The following is a 20,131-nucleotide window of genomic DNA, read 5'->3' as shown; positions in this document are numbered from 1 at the left end:
TAGTAGATTAAGTCAATATTCCAATTGTAAACACAAGTGACACTCACTGTAGTTCATGACTCAAGAATAGATTTTCCTCGAGGGTCCCGAGAGACATGTGTGTTTTCTCTAGTCCTCCTCTAGTCTTATTTTAAACTGCATCTGGCCAGTTCATTGTGAAAACAGCAGAAGATATAGATCCGCTCAACGGCTTACTTCTTCCTAGTGGATCTACATGTTAAAATGTCTTTTTACTATAGAATCTTTAATATATATGTTGTCTTCTATGAATACAGAACGTTTTTGGTTATGTTTTGAGTTAAACCTTCAACAAAAAAACATGAGCTTTACAATATATAGGGCTTTTTGTTTGAATCTATCAATCTTTTATTATTTTAATGATCTCCACTGATGGGATTAAGTGTCTTTTTTGTTGTGTTTGTTTGTCTTTTGTCCAAGTTCATATATGTTCCTCAATAAAATTAGTCACATTAAAATGAGTATACATTATTAAGGGTCACATTATATAATCTGACTGCATTGGGGGGGGGGGGGGGGGCTTAATTATGGCATGCCATTATTAAACAAACCAGCTAAGATTGTTATAGAAAAACAACCCCAAAATACTTAACCCTTGTTACAGGCAATTGAGTTATAATGACCCAAAGGCGAACCTTGACCCAGAGACAGAAGGGCTAAACAAACAACTTCAACAGTTTATATTTAGAGTCAAAAAGTCATGATTGAGAAAAGAAAATTCAAAATGAAATTGTCAGTTAGCTGAAACATTTGTACTTTATTTGACCTCACGATAGGTGTATAAATATAGTCAAAGGGATGCTGAAGTATAACTCTGTGTGGGCCACCCTTTCCCATGTCTCCTCTAGATTAAAGCCTCTTGTATCTTTTCTCCAACTTCATTCTTTCCTTCAATCCCTCTGTCTGTGTGTCTTTGGTGTGAGAGAGACAAATCTTTCCACTGTTGCTGTTTGGATTCTTTCAGGATTTGTCAAATCTCTTCTATGTTTGTAGTTTCTGGATCCCCCCCCCACCACCTTCCAAACATGTGTACATAGAGAAAGAAGGAATGCTCATTTCTGAGATGATCCATAACACAAACCTTCATATGTGACTTGAAAAAATACATATTTTGTGTACGTTTTAGTACACATGCAAGCAATTAGTGTCTTTAACAAACTGTGTGTGTGTGTTTGCATGTGTGTGTGCGTGTGCATGTGTGAACTCTTAACTCAAACACACTGAGATTAAAGGCTGCATTTCCTGCCGTGAAGGGATGAAAGCTGCGTGATTATTTGTCCAGTGTATATGCATGTGTTCTCGTGTGTGGGACAGCAACTTGAGGCCTGCACATACCACAAGTCTGCAGTGGACTTTTTCTTACTTAGTCGCTTGTGATCAAAGTGTAGGTAAAGTCTGAATTAGATGAAAAATATAAATAACTTTTCTACTCCTGTACATTACATCCCTTTAGCAGTGTTTGATGAGTGTTGAGCTGAAGTGTACATATTCCTGAAACATCAGTCATACGAACACAGTGGCAAATAAACAAACATTTTAGTCTAATTTAGCATTTAGCCATAATATGGCTTTTTTGCGTGTTGAGATTTTGATGTGTTCAGCAGTATCGGTTCATATGAAAAAGGCCCAAAAAGACAAATTATTGTGGGGCTATAATTAACTGAAAATTAATGCTGCTGACAGCATTTAAGTTCATGTCTGGTCAAGGCTGACTCAGCACAATTCTGCCGGCACACTGGACTCCCTGAAAACAGATTCACTAGACTCTGACAGTGTAATGAGCGCAATAACAAGCCAGTGTATTAAAGGACAACGTTTAGTTTGTGTGGCTGCTGGACATGAAATCTGACCAGGCAGGCAAGCGAGAGAGATTTAAACAGTTCGTCTGCTTCCAGGAAAGGGAATGACTGTTGCCGAAACTGAGAGATGTGTCACACTGGACCTGCTATTTACTGGTAACAAAGATGAACTCATGAGCAGAGACAATCCACTTCTGAGGCAGCCTGACGCACGCACACACTTGAATTACAAGTTTTAAGGAGACGAGTGGAATAAAAGAGCCTTTGTTTGGTTGAAATGCTAATTGATCAAAGGCAAGAAATTGTGAGTAAATTATGAGTCTTAGATGTAAGTAAGTAAGTAAGTAAGTAATATATATTTATATAGCGCTTTTCGAGACCAGGGTCACAAAGCGCTTTAACAATCAAAACAATACTCAAAACAGTACATACTTCAAAGATCAAGACAACACCGAGAACAACACAGGAGTTCGAGAAATTCAAGGAAAAGCCTGCACAAATAGAAACGTCTTAAGATGTTTCTTAAAGGAGTCAGTAGACTCCATCAAGCGCAAAGAGAGAGGAAGATTGTTCCAAAGCTTAGGAGCAACAGCCTGAAAAGATTTCTCTCCTCTGGTCCTGAGCCGTGTGCGTGGAACCATAAGTAGATTCTGATCCACAGACCTCAGAGCCCGAGCTGGGGTGTAAGGCTGGATCAGATCAGTGATGTAAGGAGGAGCCTGACCATGAATAGCTCTGAAATGTATCAAAGATCAATACTATTTAGCTGAAGTGTTTGTTTTATTTTGTATTTACTTTAATTATTAACTATTTGAATGATTATCTTATTGCTACATTTATCTGTGTATGTTTTTTTTGGAGGAAACCGAAATACCCGAAAGCTAAAGCAAAAGATTCTTAACAGCTAACCACTGTTCCACTGCGCAGCCTATTTGAATTATTCAGATTACTTTCTTAGTATTATGTGCCTTAACCTCTATTTAGGACAGTATAAGGGCTTCACAGATAATTGTTGGTTTAATAAAGAGATTTAAAGTTGTAATATTACCAGAATTAAAGCGTAGCAGAGTGAATTTAGAGTTTTGATATATGATCTTCAAGTTCCCCCGTCAGATCTTCATTAACTACTAACTGTCTACAGTGTAGCTCATATCAAAATTCTTGGCCACAATATTTACCCCTTCCAACATCTATTGAAAATATAGATGGTACCACGGTGTGTTTTCTGACTTTACTCTTGCACATGCTACAATAGGTATCTCCACTGCTTTCACAGGCCATTTATAGCTTCATTCTATTAATATTCCCAGGCGCTATCTCAGAGGAACTGGAAAGATAATAGCTCCTCTAGTTTTATTGTGACTTTTAATCTTGTGACTTTGTAAGAATTGCGTAACATTATGTTTAATTAACATAACTCTACAATTTAAAAAGTTGTAATAATATAAGTTTGAACTTCGAAACATTATGATTACAGAAGAGGTATTGTTGGATTGTCAAATTTTAATCACATAATTGTACGACTATGAATCTTGTAACATTTAAGACTTGAAAAGTCATGGTGTTAGGAATAATATTTTGGTAATATTTCAATTTCTTTATAGTACTATTTTAACCGTCATAGTAATATTATGATTTTTTATCTTAAGGGTTACACACAACTACTAGGCAAGATGATGAACCAATTTTAGCATCTCACCGCCTCATGTCTGGTGTCATACTTTGAGCCATTTAAACCAGGACAGCAGCCAGGATATGATGTTCCCATGAACAAATATATAACTGCGATGTGTCTAATCACACATCTTATCATCACTTCACCTGTTGGGAACATGAGAGGACACAAACCCAATAAAGTCCTAACTGACGGCACTTTATGCGAGTGCAGGCATTCCCACTTCCTCATTTCCTCCTCTTCACCATGCTTCAGTTCACCTGCTGTTCTTTAATGCAAAATGACAACGCTCCTGGTTTGGAGACCTGCTGAAATCCCCTGATGGCAGAAATGGTGTCATTTTGTATTAAATAGATTGTGTTTTGGAGCATAATGTTCTTGGGTGGCCCCGTAAAATGAAGCATTGCATCAGTGTGAGCTAATAGAGACACTGCAGGGGAAGCTTAGGAATAATTGCTGTTCCTGTGACACTTTATTATGAGCAACATTGAACAAGTAAAAACATTAAAATGTGTTAATTAAATGTGTGTTTTATGATATTGACTGAAGTGAGAGAAATATTTAGTAAATAGATTCTGGTGTATTTTCTTGTTAAACATTCAGGAGTTAACCTCAATAATGTAATGTAATTTAAACTAGTAGTTGGAGTTTGGATCTAAGAGGAGAGAGAAAGAAGATCCTGGAGTCACTAGCAGCCACCATGATGTTATTCATTTTTGAATTGAAGATAAAGAAAAGTAGATTTAAAGTTATCTTGTTGCAACTGATCAGACCTGCACTTTGTAATGGCACCGTGACCTAACAACGTCAGTATTTATGATTCTAAACCTTTTTTTTTTCCATTGACTGTCTGAGTTAACGGCCTTATAAAGTCATTTGTTGAATGAGCAACGTCGGTGTTGTGTAAACTTCCATGTGATGACGCTGAACTCAACATATTTCCACAGTCTGTTGTTGTCACCAACAGATGGGTTGATCAGTAATTGCTGGTCAATAATTGTCATATTTAGAGGTTCAGACCGCAACAACTAGCTGGATATTAAACTGATGAAGCAGCAGAAACTCACCAGCCTGACAGAAAATAATCTGATGACGAAGCAGTTTTTAACCAGAACATTGCCTTGTTGCAGTATGTTTCTCTTGGATCTAATTAGCCACACTGTCTCTCTTTGTTATTACAAAGTGATTTTATGGTTTTTGTCATCTGGGTAGTGCTGCAGCTCCGGGGATTGTTGCCCTGTGTCACAGACACCTGATCCCCACAGGAGGTCATGGGAGGCCACGACCTGCTGATGGCACCTGCTGCAAAAATCTAATCAAATCTTTATGAAACAAAGATGAACTTTTGTTAAATAAAAAGTTTGTGGAACATTTATTTTAAATAACCTCACATCTGAAAATGTGTTCTTTAAAACATGAGCTGTCATAATGAGATATGTCTATTTATCATTATTAAATGATCATTATCATCAAGTTATTAACTGTGTATTTTACTCATCAGTGTGTGTCTGTTTGTAAAAAACTCTTTTTACTGAAATATTTACATTAGAAAACTTTGTTTTTGTGGAGATTAAAACTTGTTTACCATAACTACGCCAACTATGGTGTGATTGGTCAAGCATCAAGGTTTGTCAACAGGCATCATCAATCCTGGAAGTCTTCACCTCCAAAGGACTTGTATAAACAAAGCGGGTTGTGATTAAAGCTGGCTGGAGGAGTGAAGCCATTATTACGTCATAATGGACTCCACTCTTGTAACCTCTCCTTCACCGAGATTTCAGACGGGGAAGAACTTTATAAAGTAATAAGTTCAAAAGTAAGTAAGTAAGTAAGTAAGTAAGTAAGTAAGTAATATTTAAGAGACTTACTGCATCTTAGAGAGGAAGACTTCAACATTTGAAACATGGAGGATTGGGTTTTCACATTAATTGCCCATTAAATGCTTGAAGTTTAGTTGTATATCTTAGTTAAATTACAAACGTGTCTTTCAGTCCTAAATTCTGATAATTACAAATAATAAACCTGATTTAAAGGCACCCTTCTGGACAGTCAAGTTCACTATACAGAGCACTTTTAAAAACAGAAAAAAACTCATTAAATCATAACAAGGTTTAAACAGGTTTTAAAAAGAAAGCTTTGCTAGTTCTAATTTGAAATGGGGAATAACTCAATATTTTGAGTTCAGTTCTGCTAAATAGTTACATATTTTACGTATATCATATTATCCACATTTTTAATGACTTATTGAGCTCATTCTAAATTAAATGGAGGCGTTGACAACAGGACAAGGGGTAGATGATTGAAGTTTGGTGTTTTATAATTCATTTGTATCTCCAAACATTTTGTAATCCACTCAGACTACTTCTATAGTAGCTGCTGATAAGAACAACCTAAAACTGACTCACGAAAACAACAATTGAATCAGTAAATATTAATCAACTTTTGTGTTGCTAATTCAAGATGGTTTAAGGACAGCAGGTTGGTTCTTGTTTTTCTTTCAACTTTTAAAGCAATTACAATCAATTAGACATACTTTCGGTTCTTAAACATCTAAATCCATCCCTTAATCTTGGTCCTGTCCTGAGAATGAAAGTCAAACTCTGAAACAGACCCTGAAAGTGACTTTGTGTGTGTATACTGTGTTGTGACAGTGTTTATATTAACTGTTAGATCTGGGAATTAAATTGGGTGTCAATGGGCGTGGTAGAGCCTCCGGAGCCTGAGAACCACAACAGTCGGCCGTTAATAAATTTGACATGTTGGTTCATCACCGTAAAACTTTACAACTCATTGAATGTTTATCAATTTTCATAATAACCCACTGCCTTTTTTCTGTGTGTGTTACTTTTACTTTATTGCCGTTATCACTGTTTTAATAGCTGTGTGAACGTGTGTGTGTTTCTTTACGTGGCCGAGCTGACCTGCCACAAGGGTGTGATAGAAGAAAAGGTAATCCGTGTGTGCGTCTCTGTGTGTGTAAATCTAAAATAATAATATATTCTGGGGGATTCGATGTGTGTGTTTATGAAAGGAAAGACATCTGTGTGTGTGTGTGTGGGTGGGTGAGTGGGAATTGTAACTGAGTGTGTGTCCACGGTGACCCAGTGTAAACTAATATTGATTCAGCTGTTGGTGTTATACACTAGTCATAAAACTGGACTTATTGTCAGATCCAGGCTTACCATCTAAGTGTGTGAGTGTGTGTGTGTGACTGCGTTGTTGGTATAAGTCTGGCCTGAGACCCTGCCTGGATACATTTCAAAACTCTGCCGACGTGTCAAAAAGAGGTTTCATCCACGTTTAGTGTTTCATCAAAAATAAACCAACCTGACAGAAAACTATAAAGTTTGTGTGTTTAATGCTTCTTTACGCAGGCTCTCCGACAACACAACATTCTATGTCTTCATCTAAAAAGTGGCACAAAGACGATAAGACGAAATCCCAAATAAATTTGAAGTATATTGCTTGTTGACTAAATGGCTTGCAGAGAAAGATGGGAAAGATAAATCGTCCCCGAGTCTTGGAAAACATCAGGTCAAGATTCACTAAACAACTTCTAGAGCTGAAGTCACTGTTGTGTAAATGTAACTACCTTAAACTTATTTTATGTGACTAACACTTGTATTATGTTGATGGCCCAATGATTCATTACTAACAAACACATGTACATAACACATCCAACAAAGATGCTGAGCAGACATCATAGTGTAATAAATAAATTGGTAATATTATAAAAGTGTATTTAAAGCTAAAAAAAAGCAAAATATTGCCTAGGGCCCCCCGCTGGAAGGGGCTCCAAGACGGGCGGACATTGATCCTCATCAATGACAAAATGATTAAACTGCTTTAGACACACTGCAACTTCGATGTGTCGGGCCCCTACTAGCCTACTGTCTAGTGTCTGTTAAGTGAGCCCACGACTCACGACCGATACTAGCACAAATCAGTGTCACAACACTAAACCCCTCTAGACACTGCAACATGTTTGTAATCCCCTTTATGGGGCCCCAACTTGCCTGCTTTTGACTGGAAGTACTACTAGATTCACCGAAAAGCGAAGCGATCCTTCCTTCAGGGCATGCGAAAAGAAAAGAAAAACAAGAGGATGAAGACAAAAGTAAAGAGTGGTAAGTTCTAACGTGTATCATCTGACATAATTAAAGAAAAAGTTGTTGTGGCACTTTGTCCCAGTCTTAGCAAGCACAAGCTTACCGCACATTAAAAACAAATTTAAACTGTAATCAACAGCTAGCTAGTAACTATTTTGTATTTGGAAGAGGAATACAATGGATTCTGTGGTATAGCCTAAATGTTACATTAAGCAAAAAAAAAATGAACATGGAACACAATGGCTGTTCATTTATTATTTCATACTCCTCCTACTCCTTCCATAGTTTTTTTCCCTTGAGGTCCTTTGTTAAAATTCTTTGGACCACCACCACCACAACAACAGTGTACCTCAACAGTGGAGGTAGAAAAGGTTTTTGATAAAAATAAATAAAGATTACAGTGATTCACTCTTCAATTTAAATCTATCATGAGATTATGTGATTTAATTCAATAACACAAATAATTCAATCAATAATAGTACCGGTATATTTCTTAATACATCTATAACACTATCAACCTCAGGTCTTGAGGGGGGGGGGCTTGAGGAAGATGAGCAGGACTTGATGCCTTCATGAGGCAGCAGCATGGCACCTTCACAATTTGATGCCACACCCCACTGTGGCCAAAATTCATTGACGACAATGCTCGTTGTAAAATTGTGACAAAGGGACCTCTCCAGATCACAGACATGGACTTCCCTCAAAATTCAGAAACCAAAGACTACTTCCTTTTTTATTTTGCTTGGTTGTATTTTTTTGAACATTCTGCTCAAAGAGTGCATATTTAAGTTGTGTTTGTTATGCTGGATAGTATATTGTGTATAGTATATCGTCAAAGTTTTATATAGTTTAGAGTAGTTATATGATTTTGCACTTCTGTAATTCAAAATAAACATTGCTGTATTTAATGATTTTCCTGGTGTTTTTGGGCTGGGAGGGCCCCCATACTCACTCTTGACGATGGCCCCCAAGGTGACAAGAAAGAGAGGAGCATGATATCAATGTTCTAAACATGCCATTTATTGCACTTGAAACATCAATTATTGATGTTTATTTGTTTATGACAAAAACCACAACAATAATATATGTTTCCTTTAAAATATTTGGTTTTAGTCTGTTCACAAATACAATGAAGCAAAATTTGTGTTTTACGTTATTTTTTCAAATTACAATGTATTTTTTGTGTGTGTTAGTAAGTCAGAGCTTATTTAGTTTTCTGTCAAAGATAAATGGTTAGTACTGTTAGTTAAATATGACTTATGTATAAAATTTACTTAGAAAATAATTCTGATTTTTACTTTTTTTAATATTGATTTAAATGTATTATTATTCTTAAGAGGGTGATAGAGAAAAAGTTTTCAAGCAGCAGAAAGTTGATGGGATGTTGGCCAAAACATTTTGGATTGTTCCTCCATTTTCACCGTTTCCGATCAAAGTAATCCCTCATTCTTTTGTGTTCTCTGATCTCTTCAGTAACATGTAATTGATGCTCAAAGCCTCCAAGTGTCTTGTCAAATGTAGACCCGACAAGCGCAGACATGAATTGGTTTCCTGCTACATATTCATGTCCTGCTTTTTTACAAAGTTTGAAGATGTCTCCGTCCTCGTACTGTCTGTGCGGGGAGTAAACCTGCGTCCTTATAACTACAGACGGGCCGACGGTGTAAACGTGGACACGAGTGGTACTGCATGTGTCATTTGAAGTCCCCTGAGTTTTCTTCTGTTCTCTTCTCTCCACATGTCCTTCCTCACTTGCTCTTCCCATCTGTCTTCCACCCCCCTCTCCCTCCTTCCAAACACTTCCTCCATCTCTCTCTTTTGCCTTCTTTATTTCTTCATCTCTCTTTTTTGTTTCCGGTGACATTCCTGTCCAGAGCTGAGAGTGTCATCCTAGTTTTCTGCTGACTCGGAAGTACACACAGCACACGCACAAAAATACACACACACACACACACACACACACAGACACCCACACACACTCCAGCTGTTGAGAGTGGAGGCGTTTATTGGATTGTCCGTGTCCTCTGTTTGGATAAGGAGAAAGAAAAGAAGGAGTAGAAGATGAAACAAGGGAACGAGGGAGTGGCACACCATGATTACTTAAGACAATAAATAATAATAATGATAATAATACATTTCTGTAAGGACAAATATAATGAGTATGACTTAACAGTTATATTATTATTATTATATTTTACCTTTTTGTTTTAACCTGTTAAAACATGATTAAAAAAATAAGACAAATATATATATGTATATTGTTGAAACATTGAAGGTTGTTTATTTTTCACAAAACACTTTATTAATATTAAAATTTAATAAATAAATATATATAAATATATCAAAGCAAGTAAAAGTTATGTTAAGCAAAATACATACATATACATATACATATATGTATGTATACAAGATTATATTTTACAATCTGGTTATATTTTCAACCATGATTTTACAGAATATCTAACATTTATGTACTATTGTATATTAAATAGAATTATCAGAGCTTGAAAATGTATTCTATGTATTTTGGTTTTCTGTAATATGTGACATTTATTAAATGACTACAGTCTGTGCATCAGGAAGGACATTATCAAGTGATACTGTACTGTTTTACTGAAACTCAGGCAGAGGATAAGAATACAATATTATTAAATAATGACTTCAACTTATTACAGAGACAATGACCACAATCACGAGACTCGTGTTGCTAATTGAATGTTCTCAGGAATCCCGGGGGCTGCGATGTGACCCCATTTAATTTAAAAAGAGATTTGAACCTTGCTGGTGTTTCCCTAAGTGAGTCTGAAGATGAACTGCGACGACCTGAGACAGTAAGGAGAGAAAGATGGAGATAAAAGATGGTGGACGTTCAGAAAGAGAGGGAGAGAACAATGGCAGAGGAGTGGAATGATGGCCGGGGAAAGAGGGAAGGATGAGTGGAGAGTAAAATGAAGGAGAAGATGAGAGATGACAGGCAGCAAACGGGCGTAGCAAAGAGAGAGAGACGTGGGGAGATGGAGAGAGATAGAAGATGTATAGCAGAGTAAAAGGGGGTAGGGCAGGGGTGTGAAAAAGAGAGTGAATGTGTTTGAGGAAAGAGATGACATGGCGCTGAAGAAGAGGAGGAGGAGGTGGAGGAGAAGAAGAGGTGCGCGTCCTTGCACTGTCAGGGGCGATCGATGGCACATCATTTACATTACACTGACTTAACTGCGGAGAGAGATGGAGAGGGGGAGGAAGAGATTGATAGAGAGTGGGAGGGAGGAAAGGACAGGTGGAGGAAGAGGAGCGAGGGATGTACCGAGGTGAAGAATGGAGAGTCGGAGGGGCAGAAAATTAACTACAGTTGAAAAGAGATGAAGGGATGGCGGAATTGATTCGAAGACACCGGAGTCTTTCCCTTTTTTCCCTCCTTTTTGTTTGTATTTTCGCTCCCTTCTTCTTTCATCACATCATCAGATGAGCTCCGGCGGCCTCTGATTCAGCCAATTTCAACCACTTATCCCAAGTTTGTGTTGGTTATAAGTTAAAGGGGTAATAAAGAATCATCCTCGACACCTTCGAAGTAGTCTTGACGTGAGTTCTTGGCCTGGAACAACCTACCTCACCCTGAAAAGCCGCAAAATAAACCAATGAATTTGACTGTAAATTAATCAACAGGCGGGATTTAATTTGATCTTCACTCAAGTCTTTGGTCAAATTCACTTTTTTAAACTTTACTTGATGCGTTGAAGTCACCTCCCCACCTTTTTGAGGTGGGGAGGTGACCAACATAATAACTTCTGACTCGTCGTCATTGAAGCTCAAAAGTTTATATTGTACTTTATTTAAACGCTGAGTTGAATGTGCTACAGTTCTTATCCTGTATAGTTACTAAGTCTGTGAATCAGTCATAACTCAACAAGTGCTCTGTTGCTATTAAACCTCTACTTCCGGACCCTCTAATGAACCTGGCTCACTCTTCACGCTTAAAGTCCAACACAGACTAGTTTTCCTTCAATGTTAAACTTGAATCAAGGGTCTGTTGATGACACAATGACAACCCCAAAGAAAAAAGTTTCATCCTGTGTAGAAGTTAGAAAAAAAAGATGTATTGTGTTGAATCAAAACATGTTTGCTAGTTAATTTAGGATCATTAAAAAGCAAAATTATAGTATTTAAGGGGTATTTATCACATGTCATTTTGTGCGACCGCTACATCATGCGTAAAAGGCGAAGGTTCTACAATAGTGTTGGTGTACGTAGCCTATCTCTGCCACAGCTGATCATTCAGCCAATCACGCTCAGTGTTTTCAGACAATCTTATCTCTTCCCCAGTGAAGCACGATCGGCTGAAAACACATTAGAACAGACGCTATCAGGGTTCGCAAGACAGTTGCAGCCGACCCAATACAACCACAACATCACGGAAATATGATAGTCATCGCACACCTGGCAACACAGCACGCAGAAGAAGTTTCCTTCTCATCTTTATTGTAACATTTGTCACAGAAAATATTGATGGTTGCGTCCATAAGGATAAGGACGTACCATTTTGCAATCTGAACTTTATACACTTTTTTTTATTTTAGATGCTTGTCATCAAAGCATCTTATTTGTTCCTTTTCTCAAAAAGCATTTTCTATCAATAATGCCATCCTTCAGATTGTGATTATCCTTAAGCATGTGGATGTACAATAAACAGTAAAGGTTTATTGTGACATGTATTCTTGAAAATAGAGACATATTGTTTGTTTGCAAAGACTGTCATCTTGCCCACACTTAAGCGCTGATTTTCGTGTGAGTACCAAAATTTTACTAACATCTGCTGTCGAAATGAGCGTAGGGGTGTGTATTGAGAAGAATCTGGCGATAACATCATGATACAGTGGCAATGATACTATATATTGCGATACTGTGGGAATATATTTGCTCAAGTACTTGATTCTGGAATTGGAGAATTTACAGACAACAACACTATTTTCAAACAGCTGATTTAAAAGCTGCTGGTCGTCTGTATCCTCTAGTCCTCAGTCATGGCCGTCATCTAGCATAATTTCCAGCATCTAGCAACCGTTTAATTGCAACACAAATATGAACAGACGCTGCAAAAATTTGCTGTAATTGTTTTTTTTTTTGTTTTTTTTTAAAGTAAATCGATTTTCTTAATGGAATATCAATACGATATAGTAACACACATTTGTGGTATAAAGGTGTATCTATTTTTTTTAATTGATTGTGAATGATAGATTCAATTTTTAGAATGAATCTAAATATTTAATGGTTAAAAGGTACAGGAGGAATTAAGCCGCTTGCCAGAGGTTCTCGAGCTTTTAAGCGATGTTTTACACCAGCTCGCTCCTTCCCTTTCTCTTCCATACGTGGCATTCCTGCTCGACATGCTGCATTGAAAACTTCCTGTTGTTATACTTTGTTGCAGAGAACTTCAAAGCGGATGAACGCTATGGTTGTCCCTCTTAAATGCTAACATACGAGTGTGTGTGTGTGCGCCTCCTGTATGAATTATCCTTTTGTGTGTGTGTGTGTGTGTGTGTGTGTGTGTGTTTGCCCACATGCCTAGGAAGTAAGGTAATGACGCTTTAAGCCATCACACACTCGCACAGGCATGCAGACACACGTTAGCCCATCGACCTGTATAACTTGTCTCGTCAGCAATTGTGTGTCTCTTAATGTGTGTGTGCGTGCACTTGTGTGTGTCCGTGTGTGTGATGTCTTTAATATTTAATGGATGCTGGTTAAAAATGCAGGAGTGTTTTTGTCTCCTGTCCCATTGCACACCTGTTCCTCTGAAGAAAGAGGGAAACTGTGAGGATGGAGGGATGTTGACGAAGGAATAAACAATGAAGGCTGTTGTAAATATAGGTGGACATAAGAGATGTACAAATGATGAATCCAAAAACACTGGAGCAGGTAGAGAGATGAAGTGTAAATCCTAATAAAAGGAGATGGGCATTGAGAGGAAGAAAGCGAGTGATGAGAAGAAAAGAGAGCCATGTCATCAGGTAATCAATAAACTTTGTTCCACTCTGCATTTTAAGGTAATTTTATTCCTGCCTCATTATTTTCGCTCTATTTCTCTGATCAACCAATACTTGTTATCTGCCCACCTGATCCTCTCCTTCAGTAAAACTCTTTCTTTCTTTAAAATAAAAAGCGAGTGCGAACACAATGAAGTCATTCATCTGTCCAATCAAAGCGGCGGAAGCCCAGAGGAAAGTAAACATCCATCTCCTCTTCTATCTCTCTGTTTCTTGTCCTGCGAGTGTGTGAGCGTCCATGATTATGATGTGTGTGTCTGTGTGTTTGTCTGGGACGACATATATGACATTTTCCCCGTGTCTCTCTAAAAAGAATAAATAGTTCTTCCTCCTCCAAACCAAGTCCGAACACACGTGCTCGCTGGATGAGGATGAAAAGGTGCGACAGGATTTATGACGGGTGAGAGACAGGGAGCAGACAGACAGGAAGGAGGTGGAAATGCAGATGGATGGACTGAAAGTAATGAAAAACAAAAAAAGGAAGACATATATAAAGAGGATGGGTGTAATCAATAGGCTGGTAGTCTGACATCATCCGGAGCAGCACATGATGGTTTAGAACTAGAACACGATTGCATTTCTTATGAGCCATATTATGTACCGTGAGCTGGAGGCCTTCACAGCAAAAGAAAGAAGGGATGAAGAGAGAGTTTCAATATGAAAAGAAAAAAGTCAGAAAAAATATATATTATGAGTAAGAGTATAGTGTAAATGTTGAGTAAAAAATGTTTTTAAAAATATATATTTATATTTTATTGAAGGAAAAAAAGTGACAGAAATATGGACAAAACATGTAAATATAATAAATATCTTCTTTATTACAATGTGTTTTGAGGGAGTAGACAAATGAAACAAGAAAGTAAACTGAGAACTTTATAAAGTTATATGTAAGGATGAACTAGTAATCAATAGTAAAAAAAAGTACAACACAATTTCAGAAGAGTTTTAGACGCCTTGTCCAGGTCTGAATTGACACAGCAAAATAATTTTCTATCATCTTCCCTCGCATTAATAAAGAGGCTATTTGGTCCCAAAACAAATATGTTTATTTTGTTTGTGAAGTATGTTCTGTATTTAAATAATTGTTGGTACAAATATGAGAAATCGATTCACAAGGTTAATTTGTTGTCAGTGCTTTCATGTTTTTCAGAACACGGGGAGTTCTGATCTTAAGTATGATCGATCAATTGAGTGAAACAACATTTCTTACACTCTTCGAACTCTCTTCTTTTCTGCAGAGAGAGAGAGAGAGAGAGAGAGTCGGGTCAGTGAGCATCTAGTGTGACAGGCAGAAACATCAGACAAGAAACCAAATCTAAAAGTGGCGTCCAATATGAATCTCTGTGGCGGAGGACTGAAACAGAAAACCGATAAGCGAGAAGACGACAACAGAAAAGAGGAAAAGGAGCAGGAGTAATGGAAGAGCCGAGTGACGGAGATAAAAGAAAGGACGCAGAGCAAGATGAAAGATTTTAGTTAAAGAGCGTTGACCCCTCGCTCTGCCCTGGGTATTGACCGCAGCAGGCTTTGATAAACTACATTGTGTGTGTATGTCGGGCCGAGTGTGTGCGCGTGTGTGTGTGACCTCTGCACGTTCCCCGCTAAATCAATCTGTCAAACGTGTTAGCGAGTCTGTGCTTATTCACCGCCATGCCTGTTTGTGCATGTGTGTGTTGGTGTGTGTGTGACCGACCCTGACCGTCCATCAGAGCCAATGACGGAGTATTGATCAAGGCTCTGTCGCCATAGAAACGGCCATTTGGGAGGACAAGCGAGGGTGCGTGTGTCAAAGTGGGAAGACTTACTTCAAGGTGGCTCATCAGATCATTGAGCGTGTGTGTGTGTGTGTGTGCTTGTGTGTGTGTGTGTGTGTGTTTTTAAATTTGTGTGAGTGTTAAATGTCAGGTCTATATTTTCTATTTGTGGTGTGTGTGTGGTCTTGGACAATTAAAAGGTCATCAAATAACCCCAAAAAAACCATCAGCAGCTCAGTTTAATTAACTTTTGTCGATCGTTAGCACGTCATTATCAGGAACCATTTGAATGACTGTAAACAAACAAGTGTGAGGTCATTAAAAAAACATGAATGAAGTAAAACAAAGTAGTTTGATGTTCACATCAGTCAAACTGTTACCAAAATAATGTATTATAAATGTCCAAGTTCTTGGGCTTTGATTTTTTTTGCATATACCAGTTAGGGTTTGTGAAATCATATGTCCAAGGGTCAAAGGTCACAAGCCTACCTGTATTCTAATATCAATATTGTGTGAAACAATGTTTAGTGTTTCTTTATCTTTGGGAGGCTTTGAAATGCACTCATGGTGCTGGTTGAACAAATAAATATAGGTCAGAAAACCATGTGTGTGTGAGGCTGTGTGTGTGTGTGTATACACTTAAGTTGTGTGTGTATTGCGTTCGTCTGGTGTTTGTGACCTGCTCTTTGTTCTTCCGCTCAGTGCAGTAAGGAGAGTGGACCATTGACGAGGATTAATGCCCAACATATGGCAACCCTACGGGACACATGCACACCCACGCACGAGCAACACACGCGCACCTACGAAGACATGTATGCCGACACACACGTGTACACACCGACCGCAGTCATTTCTCTGAACAAAGAAGTGTAAAGCTAATGAGAAGGCAATATCAGGTGTCCTTTGCACACACACCGTGTGGATTCAAGCAGGGACACACACCTCAGTGTTGCACATGGATGAGTGCAGGTGAACACACACACACACAGAGACAAACACACACATTGGTACTGTAACATGTATCTATTTGGCATCTGTGGAAGCTGAAAGGTAGTAAGGGGGTTGTTGACGGAACGGCTTTTAGGTTTGAATGCAAACACCTGTGTGCGTGTGTGTGCGCGTGTTCACATGTGTGTGTGTGTGTGTGTGTATGTGTGTGTTGTATAGATCTCCGTTTTTGACACAAGGAGGGTGAAGCAGAGTTCAGAGGAAAAGTGAAGGTTCATGTTTTTCCTTTCTTCATGCTCCTCTGCCTTTTTTTTTGCTCTCCCTCTCGTGAGTGTGTGTGTGTCTGTGTGCGTGCATATGTGTGTATGTGCGATTTTATCACGTAGAAAGTCACACCCCAAAAACATGTTCAGATATTTTCTTACAGAGTCTTTTTACACTCCCTTCTCACCGTCCCACTGGGAAAAGACCAGTTCACTTCCATCTTCCGACCAATATCCACAACCTCTCAATCTTCTGGTTACTTCTGATTTAGTGTTTCATATTTATCTCTACATGCTTTGCTTATAGATGTTTATTGTATAGTACACTTAACCAATTATTTCCAAGTGCACTCAATTAGCATGCAAATTAAATACAATCCTGAAATACAGGAGTTATATTTAAGTGTAAAGTTGGTTGGTAAAGTTATTAATGTCCTTAAGGGCCACATCCAGTCATCCATAGTCCTTAAAAACATATTCTTATCACTTAAACAACAAGTCCTATCAAACGTTTCAACACGAAAAGTAGGTACCATAACAAAATTATTATTAGTTTTCAAGGCATTGTCTTTATTTCCGTTTAAATCCAGAATCTCAAATGTTTTGCAAGATCTATAACTTGATGTCACAACTTATGAAATTCCATATACGGAATATTTCTTTTTATTTAGTGGTTATCAGAAGAACTGGATCAACAACGATTTAAGCACATGACGACTCAGGATTAGAACTGCTACAAAGTGTTTAAAGAGTGTAACATGGTGGGTTTTAAGGGACAAAAAGTTGACATGATAGAGTAGAGGATTGATGAAGCAAATTTAAAAAACAACACCACCGGGCAAAAGTGTTTTTGTACGGTGGGCAGCTCTAATAAAATATCACAACATTTCAGCTGTGATACCTGGTGTGCCCTGGAAAAAACATCTGCCTTGCATCCATCCCAGCAGGATATGTAACACCTGCCCACACCAACACAGTCACTGGAGTGACACAGTCTGGTGTCTCAGGTTGATAACTTCAGTTAAAAAAACACAATCAAACCTATATATGATGTTCAAAAACAAAACACCCTCTCATTAGTATTTGATCGGTTTAGATTAGTTAAATAAATCTAACTTTGGTCTTTGTGAAACATTTTGGATTTAGCAGTTTTACTTTTTCTTCCATCTTAACAACGGCTCTTCACTATAATCACTGCAGCCATGTATGCCCCATTACACATACAAATACTTTATAACCACGTTTGAAACTAAACACACAATTTCCTTGTTAGTGGCCTTCACACCTTGATAAAGGCAATCAAAAGAAACGTCTCTTGTTATCAGTTTTTCTTAAATAAATATTTCATATATGTGCACCTCCGCCACGTTAGGTTTACACTTTTATATTTGACTAATTTTGGGACTGCAACAAGCCAATTACAGTAAAAAAAAAAGTAATAAATATGCCATGGGTTATTTTGGTCATTTGGACATACTAAGTTGACATTTCATTTGATCTAATTTAGGCCTTTATTATCGTGTTCTTTTGTTTAGTTCTATTTTCATCAGCAGCTTGTCCTGTATCGCTGTGGTTGCCTCTCTTTTTCTCGCTCTCTAGGTGTAAATGACTTTGGACTGCCATCTGTTACTTAGCCACCCTGCAGAGAGTTGGCCTGCATGCACACCTACTCCAAGTCTGTGTGTGTGTTTGTGTGAGAGGAAGGGAGAGTGTGTGTGTGCGCGCGTACTTTCCTTTATGTTCGGCGACATGCTAACAGTAATGTGTGGTATTGTTGGACATGCATAATACAGTGGCGTTTGTGTCCGATTCGGGTGAGCCGTCGTCTTATGTGCGCAATAGTTTTGTCGTGTAAACACGATTTCTTATGTTTGTGATCATAACATTTCAACAACGTTGCAGAGACCATATGTTTGCTAGTATCTTAACTAACACAGAAATTTCAAGGAAGCTTCTTGATAGTCGAAAGTTGCTTCTTCTTAATATCTTAAACATTTAAAAAGTATTCTTTCTTTTGCACGACTCATCCTGAGTGACACATTTAGCACCTTTGTTTGTGTGCTTTGCATCATCAGCGCGAGGTCACAGTGGGGCCGAACAAGACCAGAGTCATTGATCTGTTAAAAAGTGTGGCGTATTCTGGGACGTGGGGATGTAGCGGCTCTTACTGCAGTTTTGTACATTTCGGGTGTGAAAATGTCAGAGACAAATTCCAGCTTGTCTTGTCCCCCAGAGACACGGAGACGGACCAATCAAATGTCTCTCTGTGTGACGAACACTGGTGTCAGTGTGCCATGTGTTCGAATATACGCCGTCAAAGGTTTTAAGGCAAACTTAATTCACTGTTAGATTTAATGAGTTTTCTTTGCTTCACAGAACCTTTCAACAACTTCTATTAAAATCCATCCAATAAAGTCTTGCTGACAGACAAAGCCCTCCAACATACAGTCACGCCAAGCTAATAAGGCGAGAATAAGTGAATCTGCCATGAAACCGCTCTCTGTTTGGATACTTTTCTGTGTCACGGCGCTGAATATGGTTTTGTGGTTGTGCCCCGCAGCTCTCGTCCGGGTCGTCCTCCCAAACGTTGTTCTGGTGCAGGGATCCAGGAAAGCCCCAGGCTGCTGCACCCGGGCCTCCCAGGCCTTCTGTCGCCCAACCTGCTGTCACACACCGGTGAGAAAGATATTTTTGTACATCTCATTACTTTTCAATTAAAGAAAATATCATTCCTAATTATGCAAGGCTGTTGAATACAACCTTCTTTTTTTTTTACCCAAAACACAGTATTTAACATTTACATTCTTGAAGAATTTGTTCGGCATCAACACAAAAGTATTTGATAAATATAATGTATGATATTATAAGATCTCCTGTCAAGATAGAGAACTAAACCAAAATAAAACAGGTCGAATGAAGAAGCTAAAAACATTTAAATATGAACTGATTTTCGTTTTGTAGACAAAGAAATATATTCTGATCAAAAGTGTGTGAAAGCGACTCGCTTTGCCATCCTTGTATGATGCCTTTTTCAAAATAAAGTGTGATTATGAATGTAATTTATATTTTATTTTTTCATTTGATGGTATCACTGTAATGACATCAGTAAAAACCTTAGTGCGATGGAGCAGCAGGTTAAGCTTAAAAACTCTTTACACACTGTAAAAATGACATCAACTCTTATTTTAAATGTAATAAAAGACACTACTTCGACCGAGAGGCATGTGATTTTCTTAGTTATTTTCTTAACTACTAGTTCAGAGTATCCCCTCCACTAGGTGGAAGACTTTAAAAAAGAAAGATGGATGCCCACAGAGTGAGATGAACAGAGAAGACGGAGGTAAAGTAAAAGCTGAGACTGTGATGACAGGAAAGATGACATAAAGTTAAAAAAAAATATGTCCAAATGGGCGAAAGAAAAAAGGAGAAGAAGAAGTGCAGACTGCATGATGGTGTGATGAATGACACGTCTCTTGGGTCCCACTCCTCCATCTGTCCATTCCTCCCGCCCCGCTTTTCCTCTCTCC

At 38.2% G+C, this 20,131-nt stretch overlaps 1 protein-coding gene across 1 annotated transcript in view; it reads left to right on the top strand.

Annotated features, from left to right (window-relative positions):
* Positions 1–20,131, top strand: part of dachb (dachshund b) — a 70,134-nt gene that overhangs the window by 19,263 nt on the left and 30,740 nt on the right. Inside the window, exon 2 of the mRNA XM_087789669.1 lies at positions 19,165–19,280. Coding sequence (XP_087645795.1) covers positions 19,165–19,280 — 116 coding nt within the window. The remainder of the gene's footprint in view (positions 1–19,164; positions 19,281–20,131) is intronic.

Source organism: Callionymus lyra, chromosome 4, assembly GCF_982586985.1.
Source record: "Callionymus lyra chromosome 4, fCalLyr1.hap1.1, whole genome shotgun sequence".
NCBI classification, from domain to species: domain Eukaryota; kingdom Metazoa; phylum Chordata; class Actinopteri; order Syngnathiformes; family Callionymidae; genus Callionymus; species Callionymus lyra.
The sequence above is the reverse complement of the archived record's forward strand: the minus strand, read 5'-3'. Positions and strand labels throughout refer to the sequence as shown.